At 45.2% G+C, this 23,435-nt stretch overlaps 1 protein-coding gene across 1 annotated transcript in view; it reads left to right on the top strand.

Moving 5' to 3' along the window:
- armh3 (armadillo like helical domain containing 3) overlaps nucleotides 1–23,435 on the top strand; it is a gene marked incomplete at its 3' end in the record, with an annotated part of 72,083 nt that overhangs the window by 14,441 nt on the left and 34,207 nt on the right. Inside the window, exons 12-15 of the mRNA XM_080522994.1 lie at nucleotides 4,960–5,006; nucleotides 7,287–7,362; nucleotides 9,357–9,450; nucleotides 16,356–16,457. Coding sequence (XP_080379120.1) covers nucleotides 4,960–5,006; nucleotides 7,287–7,362; nucleotides 9,357–9,450; nucleotides 16,356–16,457 — 319 coding nt within the window. The remainder of the gene's footprint in view (nucleotides 1–4,959; nucleotides 5,007–7,286; nucleotides 7,363–9,356; nucleotides 9,451–16,355; nucleotides 16,458–23,435) is intronic.

The raw sequence follows: 23,435 nt of genomic DNA, 5'->3' as shown, positions 1-23,435 counted from the left end.
CCCGAGGTATTTCTTTTGAGCAGACATTACAAACGGCATATTTGTTGTCTCTTTCCGACACTGTGTAATATTTCCAGACTGGCGACGCCATTTTGTAAACTGATCGGTCGTGTTTGATCGGCCGTTTTGAGAACTCCGATCAAAACCGATTAAGGCCATATCGGCCGATACCGATCGGCGCCGATCAGATCGGAGCATCACTATTAGAGACCAACCCAGGCCCCCCCATCACAGAAAGGAAAAATGATGTGGCCCTCACAGAAAAAGGTTTGGGGACCCCTGGTCTAGTGGATAGTGAGTTGGACTGGTGATCGGAAGGTTATGAGTTCAAATCCCGCCTGAAACCACATCACCCTTGAGCAAGGCACTTAGCCTTCAGTTACTCCAGGGGGAATGTCCCTGTAATTCGTAATTGTAAGTAGGGATGTCCCGATCCCATTTTTTCACTACCGATACCGATACCTGGGCTTCAGGTATCTGCGATACCGATATCAATCTGATATTTGTATTTATTGTTTTACTCCTGAATAATAACAAATACTTCCCCAGTATATAGTCCACAACAACAGTTGGCTATTAAAGACTGCCAGCCTTTATTCAAGCAACAAAAACAGTACTCTGCAGTACTCAGTGACCAACTGGTTTAAAGTTAAAACAATTTAAACTGCAGCATTCAGCATTGTAAAAAAAGAGTTACTGTCTGATTTCTAGTTTTAGTGCCTTCATGTTTTTATTCTATTTATCTTCTCTTACAAATGGCAAATCAATTATAGCACCCTTTTTAAAAGTGTAGCCTAGTGACGCTGCTGGTGAGACCAGAAACCAGTCCCAGAATAAAAGCGGTGTCAGTTTTAAAGTACCACTCGATATAATATACAACAGTTTAACGATCACTAAATACTTATAATCTGTGGGTTGGATTCACTGTTGCCAGAGGCTACCGGTAAGTGATACCTGGCTTGTAAACATAGTGTAGCAAGTCTAGCAACCCTGTTCATTAATGTTCATTAATGCTTGAGTTCATGTTCACACTGTTACTGTGTTGTGTGCCAATGCACCCCTGTGATTGGTGGAGGTCACGGGGGGGGGGGGGGCGGGTGCTGTGTGTGTTGTTGAGACCGTTGGGAGAGAGAGCTCCGGTGAACTAAGAAAGTTGTGTATGAGATAGTTTACAATTAAACGCACAGATTACATGAGAGAAGCTATCTGTCATTATTTCAACCACTGTCCAAGTGGGGACGTTACAATACTTTCGTTTTAGCACGAAACGTTAGCCGCTAGCAGCGTTTTTAGCAGTCACCATTCTTGAGCAAAACACTGATACAAACAAACATTCAAATACTCGTGTCGTCTTGAATTCTTTTCCGATTTCAATGTATGACGCATCATTTGAAAGCTTACCATCTGTAGTTTCAGACTATGTAAACAAACGAAAAATTACGTAAGCAAATGGTTTATGATTTCACCAGCTAGCATCATGACCACTGACTACTACTGTTGTCATCACGTGAGTGACACGCCGGATCGCGATCCCCAGATCGGTGCCTATTTTTTTTCTGGTGCGATCTGCGATCCAGCATTCAGGACCGATATCGCGGCGATATCAATATCGGATCGGGACATCCCTAATTGTAAGTCCCTTGGTTAAAAAAGCGTCTGCTAAATGGCAAATTCTAGATAGAGAGAAAGATTACACTTTAGATCATTTTTTTAATCACTAATGATTAGATGTAGATTAGATTACATTTTGTCTCCTTCCTTCTTACTCTCTTGCTCATCTTCACAGCCTAGACCAGGGGTCGGCAATAGACGGCCCGCGGGCCATTGCTGGCCCATCACCAATAATATTTGGCCCAGCAGATTATTTTGAGAATCCACTTTTGTTTTACAATGTTGGACCGACAGTCCCACATATAGTGGCTATAATGTCCGAATAGAGAATCTACCTCCACCTGAATAATGCTTATTGTACTTTTATCCATGTTGAGATTGAATGACACAGGGACAGACAATCAGGCAGCGGGGTGCACCGAAGCGCACTGACGCTGAACCCCTCATAGTGAATCATAAGTAGGTGGACAACCCGTGGTGCTGAAATAGCCAACATGCGGTGTGTGGTTTGAAAAAAAATAACACCAGCTCAGTAAACCATTCAAACATAATCAGTGTTTCCTCCATGATTTTTCACATTAGTGGCGGGGTGGTGAGTTTTCGCGCGGTATGCGCGCGCGCACATTTTTTCGCGTGCACACGCATGAAACGCGCACTGGCGCTCAAAACAAAGACGTAATTTCACCAAAAACTAGAGGGTGGCAAAAACCTCTATTTTTAAATAGAGGTTAAGTCATTAAAGCCGAGCAGGTGATTTTATATAGAAGGTGATCAAATACCAAGATATCCTACAGCTGCAGCAGAACATGCGGAACGCCCATACAGCACTGAACATCGGTTACCGTATAATATACTGTACATGTGACTGACAGATACGCCCAAGACACTGACACACACAGAAAGATCATCAGCTCATCGAATATGAAGTACACGAGAGATAATCAGCTCATCGAATATGAAGTACACAAGAGTAGAGTACACATGGAACCCGGAACGCGCATACAGCACTGAACAACATCCGTAGAATATAAACTTGTGAATGACAGTCACATACAGTACATACATACATACATACACACACACAATGAAAGATCATCAGCTCATCAATACGAAGTAGGCCTACATGAGAGTACACGCACAAAACCGACTAACGTTACTCACTAACTGTTTACACAAGTAAAATCACAGTGTGACAGATTCGGTAAACAACCAACAGCAAGGTAATGCATCAGCTGAGTTAAAGAAAACCAATTCTTACCTTTAATGACAGCGACATGAACCCTGTTTACCCGTACCTCCGCCGTTCTGTTCGTGATGATTTTAGAGGCAATAGATTATTTTTGCCCCGCGCATTTTGCCCTGTAATTAGACCATGCGACCACACCTTGTGTCTCTTATTGTCCAAATGTTCCCTGAATTTTAGCTGCATGTTTTTCCAGCATGTAAAACCGTTGTCAATAAAAATTCGACTCCCCTTCTTTCCCCCTGCCAATACTGTGTCGTTTATGACATTTACCAACGTTTATGCTATGAATAGTTCGAAGCTAGCGTTAGGTGCGAGGCTGCTCGGTTAACCCATTAGCGGGAACATTATTTGTTTCACAAAATAGGCTGATTTAGTTGGCGGCCCGCCACGAATTAATGCATATAGAGGAAACACTGATAATGTTTACCTATATGTGACTGCAACACACATATGAACAGTAACAAAGCAAATTCGGTTTAATTTTCTGAAAAACATTGACAACAAAATCGGCGCAACAAAAAAACAGAATCCGCTTGATCATGGAGGGCGAGGGGTGGTGGTGCATAGGCCTATGCTCCTGAAACAACAGAGCAAACACGCTACATTAGGGATAATAATTACAATGAGCCATTCATTCAAAATATACAAAATACAATTAGGTTATTAAATACAATAACGACAGGCTTGGTACTCACTTAATGTGAAAAGTGGCATCTCCCATCGGTCAGTATTTGCTTGATATCTGGTGATATGGACGTCACTTTAATCCGCAGGCAGTTCTCAAGGTTTTTATGCGTCAATCGATTCCTCTCGTGCGTCTTTATCGCATTCATTGACGAAAAGGACGACTCCCATGTAGGTGGAAGGGAACATTCATTGTGAGCACGTAAAATGTGAGTCTCTCACAACGGCTTTGCATTGATGAAACCTGGTAGGATGAACGCATAGTTCGCTGTCCATTCCTCTTTAAATGCCCTGTTTTCACCGTCAACTTTCCTCTTTAGAACTTTGGAGAGTGACATTATGTTTCTCTTGCTAGCTAGCAGGTTAAATGTTTAGCTAACTTCACCCAGCACGCAAACAACCAATCTAATAATAATGTGACCTTGTAAGTCTGGGAGGAGGGGGGAATAATTATCAGAATAAAAGTATGTTAAATAATTATTAGAAAAAGTTAGGCTGCGCTACATCGTCAGTCCACACATTTATTATTAAAAAATATGGAAAAGGGTGAAACTACGTTTCAGCGTTGTTGAGAATCACAACACAAACTCGCTAGTCAAGCCAAAATACTGCAACGCAATGGATTGGACTGCTACCTAGTTAACTATAACACTACTTTCCATTGTTAGCAGGCTCACAAAACAAGCTGTGTTAGTTGACTAGCGATGTGTACATTTTTCGAAAGAAAAGTCAAAGCATTAGAACGTGTCACATTTTTTAACAATCAATTACTTAAATTAGCCTTTGATTATGTTCTGGCCCGCCATCTAGTGGCTCAGAAACAATTTGGCCCACGGCCAAACTTACTTGCCGACCCCAGGCCTAGAATATGACACACTCGCTGACGTCACGGTTCTATTTTTTGGTTCCAGCTGAGAACTAACTTTTCAGGTTCCGAACCAATTTATTTTCCGTCTAAACGCACCGGCCGGTTCAAAATTAGGTTTGGGAACCAGGACCGGCACGAAGCCTTGCCGGTGTGAAAGGCCTATATGTGCCCTTTAGTACTAGGTAGCTACTGTGTTGAATTAATTGAGGTAGGTACGGTATTGAAAACATTTAACAAATTAAATACCAAGCTGAAACAGGGCTGTAAAATAACAGCTAACTGAATGTTCCACTCATGTTTTCAACTTCCGCCAGTGATGTTGGTCTCCTTAGCTTAGCTGCCAGTTTACGGGAAGTATGGCGTCATATCTAAGGGGCCTACCAGTGTGTACTTGAGCAAGACACTGGACCTGTGCCTAGAGCAAAAAATACATTTGGTTGTACATTACTGTGCAATGACATAAAGGTTGAATCTAATGTAATACGTATATACCACTGGCAGTTCCGTTTTTGTTCTTACCAACTGCATGTTATGTCTCTTTTGTCCACAGGTGGGCAGTATGTTCATTGCGGATGCTGATGAGAAGCTGTCAGTGCAGTAAGTACACACGCTCCAGGTTGAAGTAGGCTGGAGGCACAGATCTAGGATCAGCTAACCTTCCATCAGACCTTTATCTGTTGTTGTTTTTTGGGGCGGGGGGTTAGGGTCAGTGTTGAGGGGCAACTGACCCTAGGTCAGTGTTGAGGGGCAACTGACCCTAGGTCAGTGTTGAGCGGCAACTGACCCTAGGTCAGTGTTAAGGGGCAACGTTCAGGTGGTCGTACTTGTTGTACTTGATGATACTTGTGAGTGGACAACTGGGAGTGTGATGTAAATGCTCTAAATGATAGCTGATAATGTAAATGCTCTAAATGATAGCTGATAATGTAAATGCTCTAAATGATAGCTGATAATGTAAATGCTCTAAATGATAGCTGATAATGTAAATGCTCTAAACAGGGGTGCAAACACCTTTCGGCGAAATTCACCGTTTTTTACCTCAAAATAGGTGACCCACGTGAATCATGTAGAAAATATTTGCGGGTGGGGTCTACATCTCATCTCATCCAAAAGTCACATGATGCCCGAGCTAACATCTTCCTGTCTGCTAAACTCTGCTGCGGTTGAAATAAAACGTCTTAACAAGGTCTTAAGATGGAAGTAGAAACATAAGAAGTAATAAAATAAGTTATTTCTATGTTGCGATAACTTCTCAACAGGATTTTACAGGGTTTGTTCAAACTATTGTAATTCTTGAACTATATGTGCAATTTTGAAACGATAAGACGAGGCCACGATACGATAATCGCCCGATCAATATTTTGTCCCCCCCTCTGTGTGTGTGTGTGTGTGTGTGTGTGTGTGTGTGTGTGTCATGTATCTCAGTATGTAGACTATGCAAATACACTTTAAAATAAACGTTTACACTTTTGAGTGCAAGTTTATTCTGTTATTTATGCTATTATATCTAGTATTGTGTTGAGAAGCAATGGAAATGAATCAAGAAATTGATAGAGTAGGCTAACTTACAAGTTCTATATGCAACAGAACAGATCACCCAGCATTGCTAATGAAAATAATCAACGAATGTAATCGAATGAATCAACAAATCTAATACCAATACTTGCTCAATACGTCTTAAATTCTCTTAAAAGTGGTCTTAAAAAGGTCTGAAATGTAACTTGTTGAAACCTGCAGGAACCAGCCTAATTACTTTGAGAACAGGTTGCTTACATTAATTATGCGGGTGTTAAGGTCAGGGCCATCTCTACTTACACACGCATCATTGTTAGACCACTGTTAATGCTAGAGCTATCCAACTACCACCACTAGTGCTAAATGGTAAATGGACTGCACTTATATAGCGCCTTTATCCAAAGCGCTTTCCAACTCTCATTCACCCATTCACACACACATTCACACACCAATGGCGGCAAGCTACCATGCAAGGCCCGGCCCGCTCACTAGGAGCAATTTGGGGTTCAGTGTCTTGCCCTTCGACATGTGGCCAGCCGGGGCTCAAACCGTAAATCTGCCAACCTTGCGATCATTAGATGGCGGCTCTACCTCCTGCGCCACAGCCGCCCCATGGGTGCTAGGCTATCCATGTAGCACTGTTAGTGCTAGCACTATCTTCCCCCCCCATTATTATTTTTTTTTTTTTTCTTTCCCGTTTTCGGGCAAAAAAAAAAGTGTCACCTTTTTGGACCATCACCAGTTTGCACCCCTGTCTAAATGATAGCTGATAAGCGAGGGCCTGTCATGATTTCTCCTTACAAACTGCAAGGGCACTAGCGGAGATGCTCATGATGATGATGAGGACAGACTGAATCTGTAAACTGTTGATTACAAACGCAAAATAATATCAAATTACTGTCAAAGACAGTCGTTTTTCTTTATTCTTATACAATATTCACAGTTTTGGAATGTGTGTGTGTGTGTGTGTGTGTGTGTGTGTGTGTTGAGGTAAACACAAACTGCTGCTCTTCCTTTTGAACGAGGGACCAGCTCATTGTACTGTACTCTGCTCAGATCCCGTAATAGCAATTGTCAGTCAATTGTTGGAATTTGGTATTTTATGCTCTAGGCAAGGGGTCTTGCCATAGACGGCGACCCTTGAGCAATTATGGGTTCAGTGCCTTGCTCAAGGACACCCCGAAACACGACCAGCTAGTATTCGAACCGCCGAGCTGCCGACTTTGCGATCATTAGACGCCGGCTCAACCTCCTGAGCCACAGCCGCCCCTACCCAGACCTGACCTCACAAATCCAACCATTAGCCATGCTCTTATTGGCTGGCTCTGACCTTTTCAATCTCTCTCCCCCCCCTCCCCCAAGGACCAACGAGGCGATTCTCCTGGCGCTTTATGAAGCCGTGCATCTCAACAGAAATTTCATCACCATCCTGGCTCAGGTAAGACGTTTCCCTGTTTTCTTGTTTTGGCATGCAACGCCCTCCTTCTTTTGAGTGGTTTGAAGTTGATTTCCACTGTTACCTCTGTTCGTCCTACTCTTCCGTGTGAAAGATTTCGAAAGGTTTTCTGTCAGGCAGGTGTCTCTGATGTGGAATAGTGTTGGATATAACAATAGAGTGGGTGGGGTAGACGCTGCTTGGAAAATGAGGAAAAGAGGTGGATTTATTTTGAGACTTTTTGCGAGCAAAAGGACTGTGTTTTGACTACGGCTGGGTACTAAAGACGGGTTCCTTAGTGCAGTGTTTGTCCACTTATTTACCACTGTGCCGCGCAGAGATCGTCAGATGTGCCGTGGGAAAAGATAAAATTACACTTAATTGGTCCAGAAAAATTAATGCGCAAAATAATTGTTCTAGGGGAGGGGCCAGGGGGAGTTCTAGGGGAGGAGCCAGGGGTGTTCTAGGGGAGGGGCCAGGGGTGTTCTAGGGGAGGGGCCAGGGGCAATCTAGGGGAGGGGCCATGGGTGTTCTAGGGGAGGGGCCAGGGGAGTTCTAGGGGAGGGGCCAGGGGAGTTCTAGGGGAGGGGCCAGGGGTGTTCTAGGGGAGGGGCCAGGGGAGTTCTAGGGGAGGGGCCAGGGGAGTTCTAGGGGAGGGGCCAGGGGTGTTCTAGGGGAGGGGCCAGGGGTGTTCTAGGGGAGGGGCCAGGGGCGTTCTAGGGGAGGGGCCAGGGGCAAGTCCATTCCGGGGGTTATATGATTATTAGGGATGATGTTGTTGTTTGGAACTTCAAACTGAATTTCGCCGCGATGGCCAGAGGTGTCAGATTTCCGACAAACTTACGCCCTGCTCCTTTTCATGGACATAAATGATAAATAACTGTTTAGGAACCGGTATCGAATTCAAGAACTGAGACCTGAGTGTGTGGATGTAAAGGCTCTGAAGCAGGCCGTCATAATGTAGTTTGTTGAGCTTATTTTAATGCCCATTGATTTTTTTCCACGATTGTTAATCTGAGAGAAAAAAAAGTACAAGGATATGTACATCTACACTCACTGAGCACTTTATTAGAAACACTATTCTAACACTGGGTAGGGCCTCCCTTTGCTCTCAACATTCTCAGTTCTTCGTGGCATTGATTCCACACGATGTTGGAAATATTCCTTCGAGATTTTGGTCCATGATGACATGGTGACAAAAAACAGATTTTTCAGGTACACTTACAAGCTGGGAATCTCCCGTTCCACCACATCCCAAAGGTGTTCTATTGGATTCAGATCCGGTGACTGGGAAGGCCACTGAAGAACACTGAACTCATTGTCATGTTCATGAAACCAGTTTGAGACGACCTTTGCTCTGTGATACGGTGCATTATCATGCTGGAAGCAGCCGTTAGAAGATGGGGACATTGTGGCCATGAAGGGAAGCACAAGGTCAGCAGCAACACTCAAACAGGCTGCGGCATTCAAGAGATGATTGATTGGTATTAACCGGCCTAAAGCATGCCAAGAAAACATTCCTCACACCATTACACCTGAATGAATGAGAAGGTGTGCAGGTGTTCCTAATAAAGTGTTATGTGAGTGTGTGTGTAACACAACAAAAAAACTTTCTTTCTTCCACGACGACTGCCAATGGCCCCTGGCCTGAGCTAGATTACTCTTCCTGCTACAACTGGTGAATTGATGATTCACTTGCTTAGTCAAATGTATCGATTGTAAGTCGCTTTGGAATAAGGCGTCTGCTAAATGCCAAAAATGTAAATGTAAATGTATTAGCTATTTGGAAAAATCTGAATAGGGACTTTGGTCTTGAACTGGGAGTAAGTCCACAGACTACATTTTGATGAAACTACTCTTCCTCCCCATAGCTTTATTTTTGCCCGAGAATGACTATACCACTGTCTGCATTTATTTCTATACCCCAGTTAAACAAGATATTTCATGTAATACCTCTCTACCTTTTGAACTTGTATTTGTGTTCTGTCCATCCACAGAGTCACCCTGAGTGTGACATCCCCACCACGCCCTCCACCCCGGTACCGACCACGCCCACCACGCCCCTGGGAACCACCCCGCCCTCTCTAGACAGTGAGTCCTCCTATTGGTCAGATCTCCCCCTATGGGCAGCTCTTAAAGCAGTCACACACCCTCTCCCCTTATGAAATATTTAATAGATACTGCGTATGATAACTTTATGCCTTGCCACATGACTCGACTGTATAATGCCCATGTATTTCCTGGTAATTGCATATTAGTGTTGGTTTCAAGGTCAGTAGATTGGGTCACTCTGGTTTATTTCCATCTAGGTTACTTCAGGACAACATCTCCGTAGGCCAATAATGGTTGTGTGATTTTAAACCTGTGACATGAACACCCCAGTCCCCCAGGTCTAGTAAATGCTGTGACACCAGACCCTAGGCCTGACCTAAATGCTGTGACACGACCCTATATTGGTCTAGAGCAGCGGTTCCCAACCTTTTAGGACTCACGGCCCACTTTACAGATATGTCCAGTATTCGCGGCCCACTCAGCAGCGCGCGGAGCCCTCGCAATTTTTTTTCCGCGTGCACGGCGCATGACACGCGCACGAGCGCTCAAAACAACGACGTCATTTGACCAAAAACTAGAGGGAGCGTGGCAAAAAATTTAAAAATAAATAGCGGTTAAACCATTAAAGCCGAGCGGCGATGTTTTAAATAGCAGGTGATCAAATATCAAGATCGTAAATGTTGTATGGGTTCAATATTTACGACCAAACATCCTTATGTGTGTGGGCAACTCCCGACTAGGGTTGCCAGATGGGCTCAGGTTTTTTTGGTGGAATAAGCTGTTTTAGACTGTTTTAGGGTGGAAAATGTCGATCCCATCTGGCAACCCTGTTCGCGAGTCCGGGATGGAATGTAGCCAATCAAGAAGCGAGCTGACTTCTTCTTTTCGGATGGAAATATCGGCGCACACCACACACAATACGATCAAGGCTGTTCAATCCTAGATTTTTTATCTTTTTAAAATTAAAACGTTTTTGTAACAAAAAAACGTCAATAAAACATTTTTTTTGCCCATGATTTGGCGGCCCACTTGCAGTACTCTCGCGGACCACCAGTGGGCCGCGGCCCATAGGTTGGGAACCGCTGGTCTAGAGACCCTAGGCCTGACCTAAATGCTGTGACACCACCCTATATTGGTCTAGAGGCCCTAGGCCTGACCTAAATGCTGTGACACCACCCTATATTGGTCTAGAGACCCTAGGCCTGACCTAAATGCTGTGACACCACCCTGTATTGGTCTAGAGGCCCTAGGCCTGACCTAAATGCTGTGACACCACCCTGTATTGGTCTAGAGGCCCTAGGCCTGACCTAAATGCTGTGACACCACCCTTTATTGGTCTAGAGGCCCTAGGCCTGACCTAAATGCTGTGACACCACCCTATATTGGTCTAGAGACCCTAGGCCTGACCTAAATGCTGTGACACCACCCTTTATTGGTCTAGAGGCCCTAGGCCTGACCTAAATGCTGTGACACCACCCTGCGTTGGTCTAGAGGCCCTAGGCCTGACCTAAATGCTGTGACACCACCCTGCGTTGGACTCTAGAGGCCCTAGGCCTGACCTAAATGCTTTGACACCACCCTGCGTTGGTCTAGAGGCCCTAGGCCTGACCTAAATGCTGTGACACCACCCTGCGTTGGACTCTAGAGGCCCTAGGCCTGACCTAAATGCTGTGACACCACCCTGCGTTGGTCTAGAGGCCCTAGGCCTGACCTAAATGCTGTGACACCACCCTGCGTTGGTCTAGAGACCCTAGGCCTGACCTAAATGCTGTGACACCACCCTGCGTTGGTCTAGAGGCCCTAGGCCTGACCTAAATGCTGTGACACCACCCTGCGTTGGTCTAGAGACCCTAGGCCTGACCTAAATGCTGTGACACCACCCTGCGTTGGTCTAGAGACCCTAGGCCTGACCTAAATGCTGTGACACCACCCTGCGTTGGTCTAGAGGCCCTAGGCCTGACCTAAATGCTGTGACACCACCCTGCGTTGGTCTAGAGACCCTAGGCCTGACCTAAATGCTGTGACACCACCCTGCGTTGGTCTAGGGACCCTAGGCCTAACCTAAATGCTGTGACACCACCCTCTCTGCAGCAGTACACACTGGTGGAACCCTTCACGTTGTGCTTGCGTGAGCTCTTAACTGTCAGAACAAGCAAAGTCTTGCTCGCTCACCCAGGAGTACTGAAATCTGAAAGCCATTTGCTGTATAAAATATTAACCTATGACCACACACACACACACACAGACACACACACACACACACACACACACACACACACACACACACACACACACACACACACACACACACACACTCTCTGAGGACTCTGTAGAGACTCAAGCAAGGTAAAACATAATAAGATTTAAGATGTTAAAGAACAGAAAGATTAAAAGCACTCTGGGTAAAAGCGATGCTAGCATGTTTGAAGTTGCTGTAGCACACACATTCACCCCACACATCCCCCCCTCTAAAAGGTTGGGGAGATAGGAGGGAAGCTTTTGAAAAGCTTCTCCTTCTTGAAGTCGTTAATCAGTGTTTTTCAACATACATTTTTGCTAACCTCCACAACACGCACACACACACTCACACACACACACACACACACACACACACACTCCCCTTATGAAATATTGAATAAATCATATAAACATTGCACAAGTAAGATACTGCATGTGATAACTTTATGCTTGTACACATGACACATTTGTATACTGCCCGTGTATTTCTTCATAATTCCATATTAGTGTTGGTTTCAGGGTCGTAGATAGATTACAGTAGGTTGTGTCACTCTGGTCTGGACAGCAATCTTCTTAGGCCAATATGGTTGTGTGATTTTAAACCGGTGACATGAACACCCCACCCCATTGACGTGTTTGGCGGCTGTGGCGCAGGAGGTAGACCCGCCGTCTAATGATCACAAGGTTGGCAGATCGGTGGTTTGAGCCCCGGCTGGCCACATGTCGAAGTGTTCAGATTCAGATAACGTTTATTGCCATTATGCTTGACACATATAGGAATTTGTTTTGGCATTACAGTAGGTGCATTTATGCTTTTTTCACATGTATACATGAACAAATACAAATGCAAAAACAGGACAACACAGGACAGACTGTGCATTGGATAGTGCTATATATATATATATATATATATATATATATATATATACGTATATAAGTGCAGTGCAGAGTTTATCAGAGGTCCAGTGCATATTCAGTCCTGGGCAGACATGGGGGGGAGGGGGAAGCCAGAGTCATTTAGCAGCCTGGCGGCTGAGGGGAAAAACTGAGCCTGTGGCGGGCCTTTACTGTTTTAGGCAGCTGCAACCTTCTCCCAGAGGGAAGCAGGGTGAGGAGGCCGTGGCCGGGGTGGGAGGGGTCGGCCATGATCTTCCTTGCCCTCCCTCCAAGGGACAGCCGATCACCCTCTCCGCTGCACGTATAACCCTCTGCAACTTGGCCTTGTCCTTGGCCATTGCAGCAGGGAACCAGGTGATGATGGAGTGGGTGAGGATGGACTCTATGATGGCCGTGTAGAACTGGACCATCATGGACCTCGGCAGCCTGAATTTCCTCAGCTGCCGGAGGAAGAACATCCTCTTCTGGGCCTTCTTAGTGAGGGCCTCGGTGTTCCGCTCCCACTTTAGGTCCCGAGAGATGGTCATGCCTAGAAAGGGGCATGACTCCACGGAGGCCACCGGGGTACCTCCCAGCGTGATGGGAGGGGGCAGGGTTGCTTTCCTGCGGAAGTCCACCACCATCTCCACTGTTTTTAGAGCATTGAGCTCCAGGTTGTTAAAACTGCACCAGCTCCGCAGCCCCTCGATCTCACCCCTGTAGGCAGATTCGTCCCCCCTGGAGATGAGGCCCACCAGGGTGGTGTCATCTGCAAACTTCAGGAGCTTGACCGAGGGGTGGCGGAAGACACAGTTGTTGGTGTACAGGGAGAACAGTGCTGGAGACAGGACGCAGCCCTGCGGGGAGCCCGTGCTGGTGGACCTGGAGCTGGAAATGCTCTTCCCCAGCTTCACCCGCTGAGACCTGTCCGTCAGGAAGTCCGTAATCCACCTGCAGGTGGAGTCCGGCACCTGCAGCAGGGATAGCTGGTGCTCCAGGATGTGTGGGAGGATCGTGTTGAAGGCCGAGCTGAAGTCCAAGAACAGGATCCTGGCGTAGTTGCCTGCAGTGTCTAGGTGTTCTAGCGCGTAGTGCAGAGCCATGTTCACGGCGTCCTCCGTGGATCTATTGACTCTGTACGCGAACTGCAGGGGGTCCAGCACAGGATCCGTGATGAGCTTCAGGTAGGCCAGGACAAGGCGCTCCAGGACCTTCATGACGACAGAGGTCAGAGCGACGGGTCTGTAGTCGTTAAGGCCTGTGACCTTGGCCTTCTTGGGGACGGGGATGATGGTTGACGCCTTGAAGCACGCTGGGACGTGACACAGCTTCAGCGAGGCATTGAAGATGTGGGTAAACAGCGGGGCCAGCTGGTCGGCGCAGTGCTTCAGGACGGAGGGAGAGACGGAATCCGGACCAGCTGCCTTCCGCCTCTTGAACAGTCTCTTTACCTCTCGCACTGTGACAGAGAGAGGGGTTGGGGAAGGGGAGGTGGGGGGGGGCGGGGCGAGTGAGGAGGGGGGAGGGAGGGGAGGGGAAGGGGGGAGGGTGGGGGTAGCAGGAGGGACATTGGCCCCACTGGGGGACGGGGGTGGTGGTTGTAGCCGGGGGGGGTGGAGGGAGAGGGCGGGAGTGGGGGTGGGCGGGAACCTCTCTTTCTCAAACCTGCAGTAGAACTCGTTCAGCTCGTTAGCAAGAGGGAGGTTGTCGGACATCAGCGGGGACCTGGGTTTGTAGTTGGTGATGGTCTTGAGGCCTTTCCAGACGGAGGCGGAATCCCCCTCAGAGAGCTGTTGCTGCAGCTTCTCCGAAAAGCAATGCTTCGCCTCCTTCACCGCTTTGGCGAACCTGTACTTGGCCTGCTTGACCCGGTCCACGTCCCCACTGCGCCTAGCCACCTCCTTCTCCGACCTCAGACGCCTGAGTTGGGATGAAAACCAGGGCTTGTCGTTGTTAAAAGACTTCCTGGAGCGGAGGGGGACACACACCTCCTCGCCAAAGCTGATAAATGATGTCACAGTGTCTGTATATACAATATACATCCAGATTGTTACCAGCCTCTGGCCCCGCCCACTCCACCAAGTCCTGGTCACAGCCTGCCCTCTCCAACCAGGCGCAGAGTCGCTCGCATGCCTCACTGGACCACACCCTGAAGCGCCGTACAACAGGCTTAGAGAGTTTTAACCTCTAACCTCTGTCCTTGGTCAAGATACTGAACCCCAGATTGCTCCCAATGAGCGGGCCAGCGCCTTGCATGGTAGCTTGCCGCCATTGGTGTGTGAATGTGTGTGTGAATGGGTGAATGAAAGGCCGTTGTAAAGCGCTTTGGATAACGGCGCTATATAAGTCAGTCCATTTACCATTTAGCAGACACCTATCCAAAAGCGACTTACCACAAATACATTTTGTGACGTTAGAATTATAAGGTTCTATCTCCATTTTTGGTCAAAATGTAGTTTCTTTACATAATCTGATCCATTAGGTGTTTATTAATACCTGTGTGGTGTTATTTTTAAAATGTTGACATTTTTTTGTTAGTAATGAATAAAATACAAATGTTTTGGAATATAATGGAATGTAAAAACTTGGACGCTCAATATCTCTGAACTACCCTAAACGGAGATAGAACCTTGCAATTCTGAGCTCACGATTTGTCTAAGTAAGTGTCATCATTTATCCATCAGTCATCGCAAGAAAAAGTCACCTATGCCCGAATGCTAGAAAAAGGAAGAATTCAGTTGTTGTTTTTGTGTTGTGTTGTCGCTGCAGCAGTACAGGCTCGTCGATTCAGAGCACGTTTCATTTTTGTGCTCGAGTGAGCTGTAACTGTTGGAACAAGCAAAGTCTCGCTCGCTCACTCTAACCCTAACCTGAAAGCCATTTTGCTGTATAAAATATTAACCTCAGACCACTCACACACACACACACACACACACACACACACACACACATACACACACATACACACACAAAGCACACAGATGGATCTGAGGACTGTCGAGACTAATGCAAGGTACAAAACAAAAGTTAAAGAACAGAAAGCACTCTAACACACTAAAGCGATGCTAACATTTTTGGAAGTTGCCCTAGCTGGCACAGTGGTGCTTCAATAGCTATCACTGAGGACCATGGTTAGTTCTCTCTCTCTCTCTCTCTCTGTCCTTTAATTGTCTCTCTCTCTCTCTCTCTCTGTCCTTTAGTTGTCTCTCTCTCTGTCCTTTAGTTGTCTCTCTCTCTCTCTGTCCTTTAGTTGTCTCTCTCTCTCTGTCCTTTAGTTGTCTCTCTCTCTCTCTGTCCTTTAGTTGTCTCTCTCTCTCTGTCCTTTAGTTGTCTCTCTCTCTCTCTGTCCTTTAGTTGTCTCTCTCTCTCCTTTAGTTGTCTCTCTCTCTCTGTCCTTTAGTTGTCTCTCTCTCTCTCCTTTAGTTGTCTCTTTCTCTCTCTCTGTCCTTTAGTTGTCTCTCTCTCTCTCTCTCCTTTAGGTTTCTCTCTCTCTCTCTCCTTAAGTTCTCTCTCTCTCTCTCTCTCTCTCTCTCTCTCTCTCTCTCTCTCTCTCTCTCTCTCTCTCTCTCTCTCTCTCTCCACCAAACACCATGTCCATTCTGGGTCCATTCTGGAAGTTATTTGAGTTTACAATTCAAAAAGGGAAAAACTTCTTTGCAGTCACTGAATTGTGATCTCAACTGACCCCCAACCTCGGTTCTAGTAATGTTGTTAATACGTTGGATTGAGGTTCAGTTGCCTCTCTCTCCCCCCCTAGCTTTCAATGTGCTGATACTGTTCCAGTAAGGTTGTTGTCAGGTTGAAGTGACGCGCTCCGTCCTCTGTTGCAGTGATGAACCATCCAGAGCTGCCTCTGGACCCCAACCTCCAGACCAGCAACCTGCTCATCACCTTCCTCAAATACTCTTCTATAGTCATGCAGGACACCAAAGGTAAGACGCTCCTTGTCGCTCTCTCTGAGTCTAACTCTCTCTCTGAGTCTAACACTCTTTCTGAGTCTAACTCTCTTTCTGAGTCTAACTCTTTCTGAGCCTAACTCTCTTTCTGAGTCTAACTCTCTTTCTGAGTCTAACTCTCTCTCTCACTCTCTTTCTGAGTCTAAAGCCCCTTTCACACATACGAGCCTTCCCAGTAGATTCCATGCAATTTCCAGGGTCGACGTAAGTGTGAATGGGAATGACCAGGGAAATCCGCTCCGGCAATTACCCTGGTCAAGACCATGTATAATTCCATGCAATTTACAGGGTCGCTGTATGTTTGAATGGACCCTGAAGATTGCCTGGTCAGTCTCCTTTCACAGCTGTCCTGCATCGCGCAACCAGCAGGGCAGAGCGCATAAGAACTGCCCCAATATCACTACTGCTAAATATAATTCCACAACTGGACACTACTTAATTTCCAATCATAGTGGAGGTATGATATATGGCATATATATATATATATATATATATATATATATATATATATATATATATATATATATATATATATATATATATACAGTACATACAGGTGGAAAGGCTTTTTTTTAAAGGCATTTTTAACGAACTCCCAGCAGAGTCAAAACACGAAATTCTGTGCTCACTACCTTTTCCAGTTGAACATAAACGTAACTATTTAAATGCTGCTATTGTTTGCGAAGTTACAAGATCCTTACATCACACCATTTTTTTTAAAGGATGCGAAGTTCTAATGTAGCCTATGGAGACGTTGTAGTTGATTCCAATGTCTGTTCAAACCCAGGCAGCGAGACCAGCAGGAAATCACAACTAGATCTTCTATAATTCTAACTGGATAGTACTTCATTTCCAATCATAGTTAGCTAGATTACTTACTTCGCTAGGTTACTTTTACTTATCAAATGTAGGCTACATTTTGTGATATAAACACAGTGCACACACACCGTCTCCTCTCAGCTGTCCTGCATCGCGCATAGCCCGCAGCACAGAGCGCATATGTCTAATTGAGTCAACTCGTATTATGCTTATCACCAAGTTCTCCCATACTGTGCTGATGGACTAGTATAGTATGTTTATATCAACGGTAATCAAGTGCTTTAGTTAGCAAGCGCACTTGGTGATGGTAAGCAACTAATACGAGTTGACTCGCTGGAACGAGACAGGCGTGCGAGACCACCACACATCTGCCATATCATACCTCCGTCCCACATGTATCATATTTTTCAATATAAAACAGGTATGATATGGCAGATATGGTACATGGCAGTCCCACTCGCCCCTCCCGCTTCAGTTCTAATATATCGCGCAACCAGGGAATCACCGACATGTGTGAAAGGGGGCAACACGGGAATCTACCGGCATTTGACTCGTGTGAACGGCGAAAATGCCTGGTCGGCACAGCTTGGGATTCCATGGAAATTACAGGGAACTATGTGTGAAAGAGGCTTAACTCTCTCACTCTCTTTCTTTGTTTAACTCTCTCATTCTTTCTGAGTCTAACTCTCTCTTTCTGAGTCTAAGGCCCAATCCCGATTCCCTTTTCTACCCCTATGGCTCGTTTTCGAGTGTGACTCGATTTCGAGCCAAGGCCTTCGAACAGAGTCACAAGCCCTTCACGACTGATACGTCATCAGCAGTGGTTTAAATAGACGCGGTACGGATGACGCGTTAATATGTTGCCGGCGAAATCACACATCTCACAATGCCTTCTTCAGCTGTGTTTATTTCTGTGCATGTGCTATAAGCATCTTTTTTCGTTTGTTATCAACACACTGTAGTGTTAGACGTTCCTTTTTTAGTCTCTTCCGTCAACGATGTCTTTTTTGTGGACATCGCAATAATGACAATGAATGACTCCAACCAAAACACAGAGTATTAACCAGATCTGTCAGCGCACGATGTTCCTCCAAAGGTACCCGTGACTCAATCCTCAGCCACCACATACACACGAGTCCATCAGTAGTCATAAAGCGTTGTCCAAAAATCACGTTACCAAGCGCCTTTCTCAGAACAATTCGTCGTCAAGAATCCAAAAATCAATCCATCATAATCGTGGTCAAAAACGTAGAAAGAGGATCTCTTGGGGACGCGGCCACATTTGTCCGTGAAGGAGAGATGACAAATAGGCGGAAACATTTCTCAGTAGAGTCGAACGGTGATAGATCATCATCCTTTATGCCTATCCTTAACTGTAGTTACATTTCGCGTGTCATATGCCATCAGACATGGAAATATGTCAATGCGCGGCTGTCATGCACAAATCAGCTTGTAAAGTTAGACACACAGCACATCGGCATAATAACGTTTTGTTGTTGTGCTTGTTATAAAGAAAAGGTCTATAATGCATTTAAATGAATGATACAACCCATTCATAATATTACCTAATAACAACTGCTCGGATTAGATTGCGGGTGCCGCTACATGGAAATAGGTCAAAATGCGCATCATGTCCAAGTCAGCCGAACGTTTGATAGATAACTTTACATATGTGTACCATCATCCGCTGTCAAATGCCACAGGTAATAATTGATTTATGATTGTAAGTAAGTAAGTAAGTAAAGCTTTATTTATATAGCACCTTTCATACAAGAAATGCAGCTCAAAGTGCTTTACAACAGGAATAAGAACATAAAGTGAATATAAAAACATATACAAGCATAGAATGAATATAAAAGCAGGGGAAAACAGTCAAAAGAAAAGGTAAATATTTACATTTCTTACACACTACAGTATGTGATACATGTCATACATTCATACACTACTATATATTATTTTAGCCCCCTCAGTGAGTGTAGTCACGCTAGTATGGGACCTGCACCTGTGGTACACGCTACCCCACCCGCAATGTACTGCCCTCTCACTTGGTTGCAGGGTATTTCAACCGGGGCCTGGTTACCCCTTAATATCCAGGACCTACTGTCCCTTCCTTAAGCCTAACTTGGATCTCGGCGGGCCTGGTTACCCCTGAAATCTAGTATCCAGGACCTACTGTCCCTTCCCTAAGCCTAACTTGGATCTCGGCGGGCCTGGTTACCCCTGAAATCTAGTATCCAGGACCTACTGTCCCTTCCTTAAGCCTAACTTGGATCTCGGCGGGCCTGGTTACCCCTGAAATCTAGTATCCAGGACCTACTGTCCCTTCCATAAGCCTAACTTGGATCTCGGCGGGCCTGGTTACCCCTGAAATCTAGTATCCAGGACCTACTGTCCCTTCCTTAAGCCTAACTTGGATCTCGGCGGGCCTGGTTACCCCTGAAATCTAGTATCCAGGACAGTAAAATATTTAAAGTGCAATAGCTGGCAAATGAGCAGTGGGCAGGTGCAGATAAGCTAGTTGAAGGCTATATTGAAGAAGTGCGTTTTTAGCTTTCTTTTAAAAATATTTAGTGAGCTGGCTTCCCTGATCTCTAAAGGTAATGTGTTCCAAAGCTTTGGGGCATAGTTGGCAAAGGCTGCGCTCCCGATCTTCTTCTGACTGTTGCTGGGAACCTCTAATAAACCTGCGATAGATGATCTTAGTGTTCTCAGGGCTTAAAGTTCTCCGGCACGGTGCTGGATTTCCGGCGCGGGGGAATTTTGAGCAAAAATAATAATAACTGCAATTGCGGCTTTGCGCCGACGTCGTGGTGGGGGCGCTGTTTCACAAATAAGTTAGCTTTCGTGTTTGCTAGCGAAACAGCTGATAGTTGATGTTGACTGCTCAAGGAGAATACATATTTGAAAGTACAGAATGCCTGAGAGCCTTATATTGCATTATATTTTGAATGGTCATCTGGTGCCTGAATATTGTTTTTTCCTTTACATATATAATGACATTTCCACCATAAATTGATGGAGAAAGGGCACAAATTGGTGCATATCAATTCACCAGAATGCAAGAAATTAAGTGTTTGATGTTTAAGGACCCCCAGACAGCCCTGCTTCATGGGTCCCCCCCGATGTCAAACACCACTGGTACCACCTCCGCCTCATTTTGAGCCAGGAAAAACCCTGAGTAGTGACGGGAAGCCTTATGGGACATGTACTGTATATATTTTATTCTGTATTGTTATAGTGATAGTGGCTTAATAAGTGATGCAATCAGTTTGGCCTTTTAAAGACATCTAAATATATTATTTTATTTTGTATTGAGTATAAAACAGTATTAATGCATTTTAACATTGAGACATATATTTTGTATTGACTATAAAACAGTATTAATGCATTTAAACATTGAGACAAGAAGCTGTCTTCTGTACCCGCTCTCCCAATATCTCAAACGGTGACCCCCCTCCCCAAGAAAAAGTTTCAGGCACAGGATTTTTTCCCACTTTAAGCCCTGTGTTCTTGAGGGTACATAATTGGCAAGGGAATTAGCAATGTACTTTGGGCCTCGCCCATTAAGGGCTTTGGATATAAGGAGGAGGACCTTAAAATCAACCCTACATGTTACTGGCAGCCAGTGCAGAGTAGCTAGGACCGGAGTAATGTGTTCTCTCCTCTTGGTTCTAGTTAGAAGTTGAGCTGCAGAGTTTTGAATGAGCTGAAGTCTTGCAGTCTTGTACAGTCTTGTACATCTCTGAAATGCTCGACTGTCATGCAGCGTTGCGTTACTGTAACGTTAGACACAGCACCGACATAAAAGCGTTTTTTTTTTGGGTTATGCTTGTTATAAATAAAAGGTCTATAATGCATTGTAATGACATTAAACTAAGATAATAAGATGGTTATCATAATTTTTCAAATCTTTATTAATAAGTAATTACAGAGAAAGTAAAATGACATTTCCGCATTGAATAGAGCGACATAACATTTCTGTAGATGATTCGCAATGCATCCTGGAATCAAGGGGTAGCGTACCCCTATGGCTTCAAAGCTAGTCTGGTCCTGGAATCGCTCGAAATGAAGCCATAGTTAGGCCTCGAAATGAAGCCATGGCTCGATGAAATATGAATTGGGATAGCCCTACCCCTAAACGTGAACACGCAAAACGAAGCCATAGGGGTGAAAACGAAGCCGTAGGGGTGAATTGGGATTGGCCCTTAAGGCTCCTGCCCACTGTGCGATGTTATGTCGGTGAACCCCTCACACTGCACGACTGAAAGTTTCAGTCCTTCCGTCTCCGACTTGATCAGACCTTACGACGTGCATGCTCACACTGTACGATTGTGCTCACACTGTACGATTGCTCTCAGCCACGATTGACATCCACGATTGCTTGTGACGCGACTTGTACAGTTGTTGAAATTGTTCGATTGTGAACTGTAAACAATACAAAGGTTCCTACCGTGAGTCAGAAATGGCGGACCAACAGCAATTAGCTGCAATGCTAGTATGCACATTATTTTGTGCAGAAAAAACAAAAAAAGGAAGACGCAGGATTTGGGCCCGCAATCACGAGCTGGTTGGAGGAGCATGGAGGCAGGAGGGAATGCTGCAGTCAGCACAGATGGGACAAGCCAGAAACCCTGCAGTCACAGCCAAGCAGCAACGGGACCAGCTGATGGACTACTTAATGTCACCTGCTGGTAGTGTCTCCTGGCAAGAAGATCGCATCTGACATTCATGAGCAGTATAGAGCATAGACTACTGTATATGGGTGCACCCTGAATCCTCTTCTAAAATAAATAATATATGTTGAGCTTTGTAAATTGTATATACAGTATGCTAGAGAAATGCCAAAACCTCTTTGTTTTTCATTTTATTCTCAAAAAAGTCAAACATTGACTGGTGTAAACAAGTTTTGTCTTAAAATAAATTTCTCAAGATAAAAGTAAAGCAGGGCTTTTATTTGTCCCCTCTCCTGTATTGAAATATGAAACAGTATCAGTTTTTAAAGCTTTTCTGCACCTTCACAAAACACTATACATTAATGTACTGAAATGAACAAGGAAAACTGCTTTTCTACACCTTCACAAAACAAAAGTCTGTACATTAATGAACTGAGATGAACAAGGAAAACTGCTTTTCTACACCTTCACAAAACAAAAGTCTGTACATTAATGAACTGAAATGAACAGAACAATGTGTCAGTGGGGCACATCTCTAGGTTTTTAGCTGTTCTGTTCCTCTGAAAGCATCCCCATGAAGCTTTGGGTTTGTGTGTGGGTTGGTGTGCGGGCATAACCCTGCAGGGGCATATAAGATGAATGTATGTCAATGTTGACTAGCTGTGCGTGGTTCACGTGAATCTAGCTAGCCAAAGGAAGTCATTGAGACCAACAGAGATTGCAATCAAAACTCAGCGTACCAGGTAGCTCAAGGGCAGATGAAATCTCTTTCCAACTGTTCTCCCTCATCCCTCTGTCATGATAGGAAGCGGAGGAGACGTCAAACAGACACCCGTGTTCCCTCCAAAGCTCTACCAATCTTTCTTCCAGTGGCTGGGACCACTGAACACGAGCAGTAGGGTTTCTTTTTGCAGCCATTATTGGGCTTGTGATGATTTTGAGCGGATGTATGTGCAGAATCGTGTCGTAGGACCAGCCACACTTCACGAGCCACGCCGAAAATTTCTGACCTGCCAGAAATTTGTCGGCAGGTCATAGCCTCGTCTTTAGAATGTAGGAGCAATTAGTCGTTTATCGCTGACTCTCTCACACTGTGCGACTTACGACGTCCCGATTTGGCCTTACGACGCTAGGATGTCTCTACGACTACGCAACGTAGTCTGCGACAACAAATTCGTGGCGAAATCGTGGACAAATCGCACAGTCTATGCCCGGCTTTACTCTCTCTCTCACTCTCTTTCTGAGTCTAACTCTCTCTCTCACTCTCTTTCTGAGTCTAAGGCCCGATCCCAATTCACCTCTCTGGCTCCGTTTTCACCCCTTCGGCTCCGTTTTGCGTGTTCACATTTAGGGTAGTGGTGTCCCAATTCATTTTTCATGGAGGGGTAAGGGGGAGGGCTATCCACGGCTTCGTTTGGAGAATTTCAGGAATTATGGTTTGTACTTGATTAGTTGAATCAGG

The sequence above is a fragment of the Nansenia antarctica genome (assembly GCF_963989245.1).
Source record: "Nansenia antarctica genome assembly, chromosome: 2".
In the NCBI taxonomy this organism is placed as follows: domain Eukaryota; kingdom Metazoa; phylum Chordata; class Actinopteri; order Argentiniformes; family Microstomatidae; genus Nansenia; species Nansenia antarctica.
The sequence above is the reverse complement of the archived record's forward strand: the minus strand, read 5'-3'. Positions and strand labels throughout refer to the sequence as shown.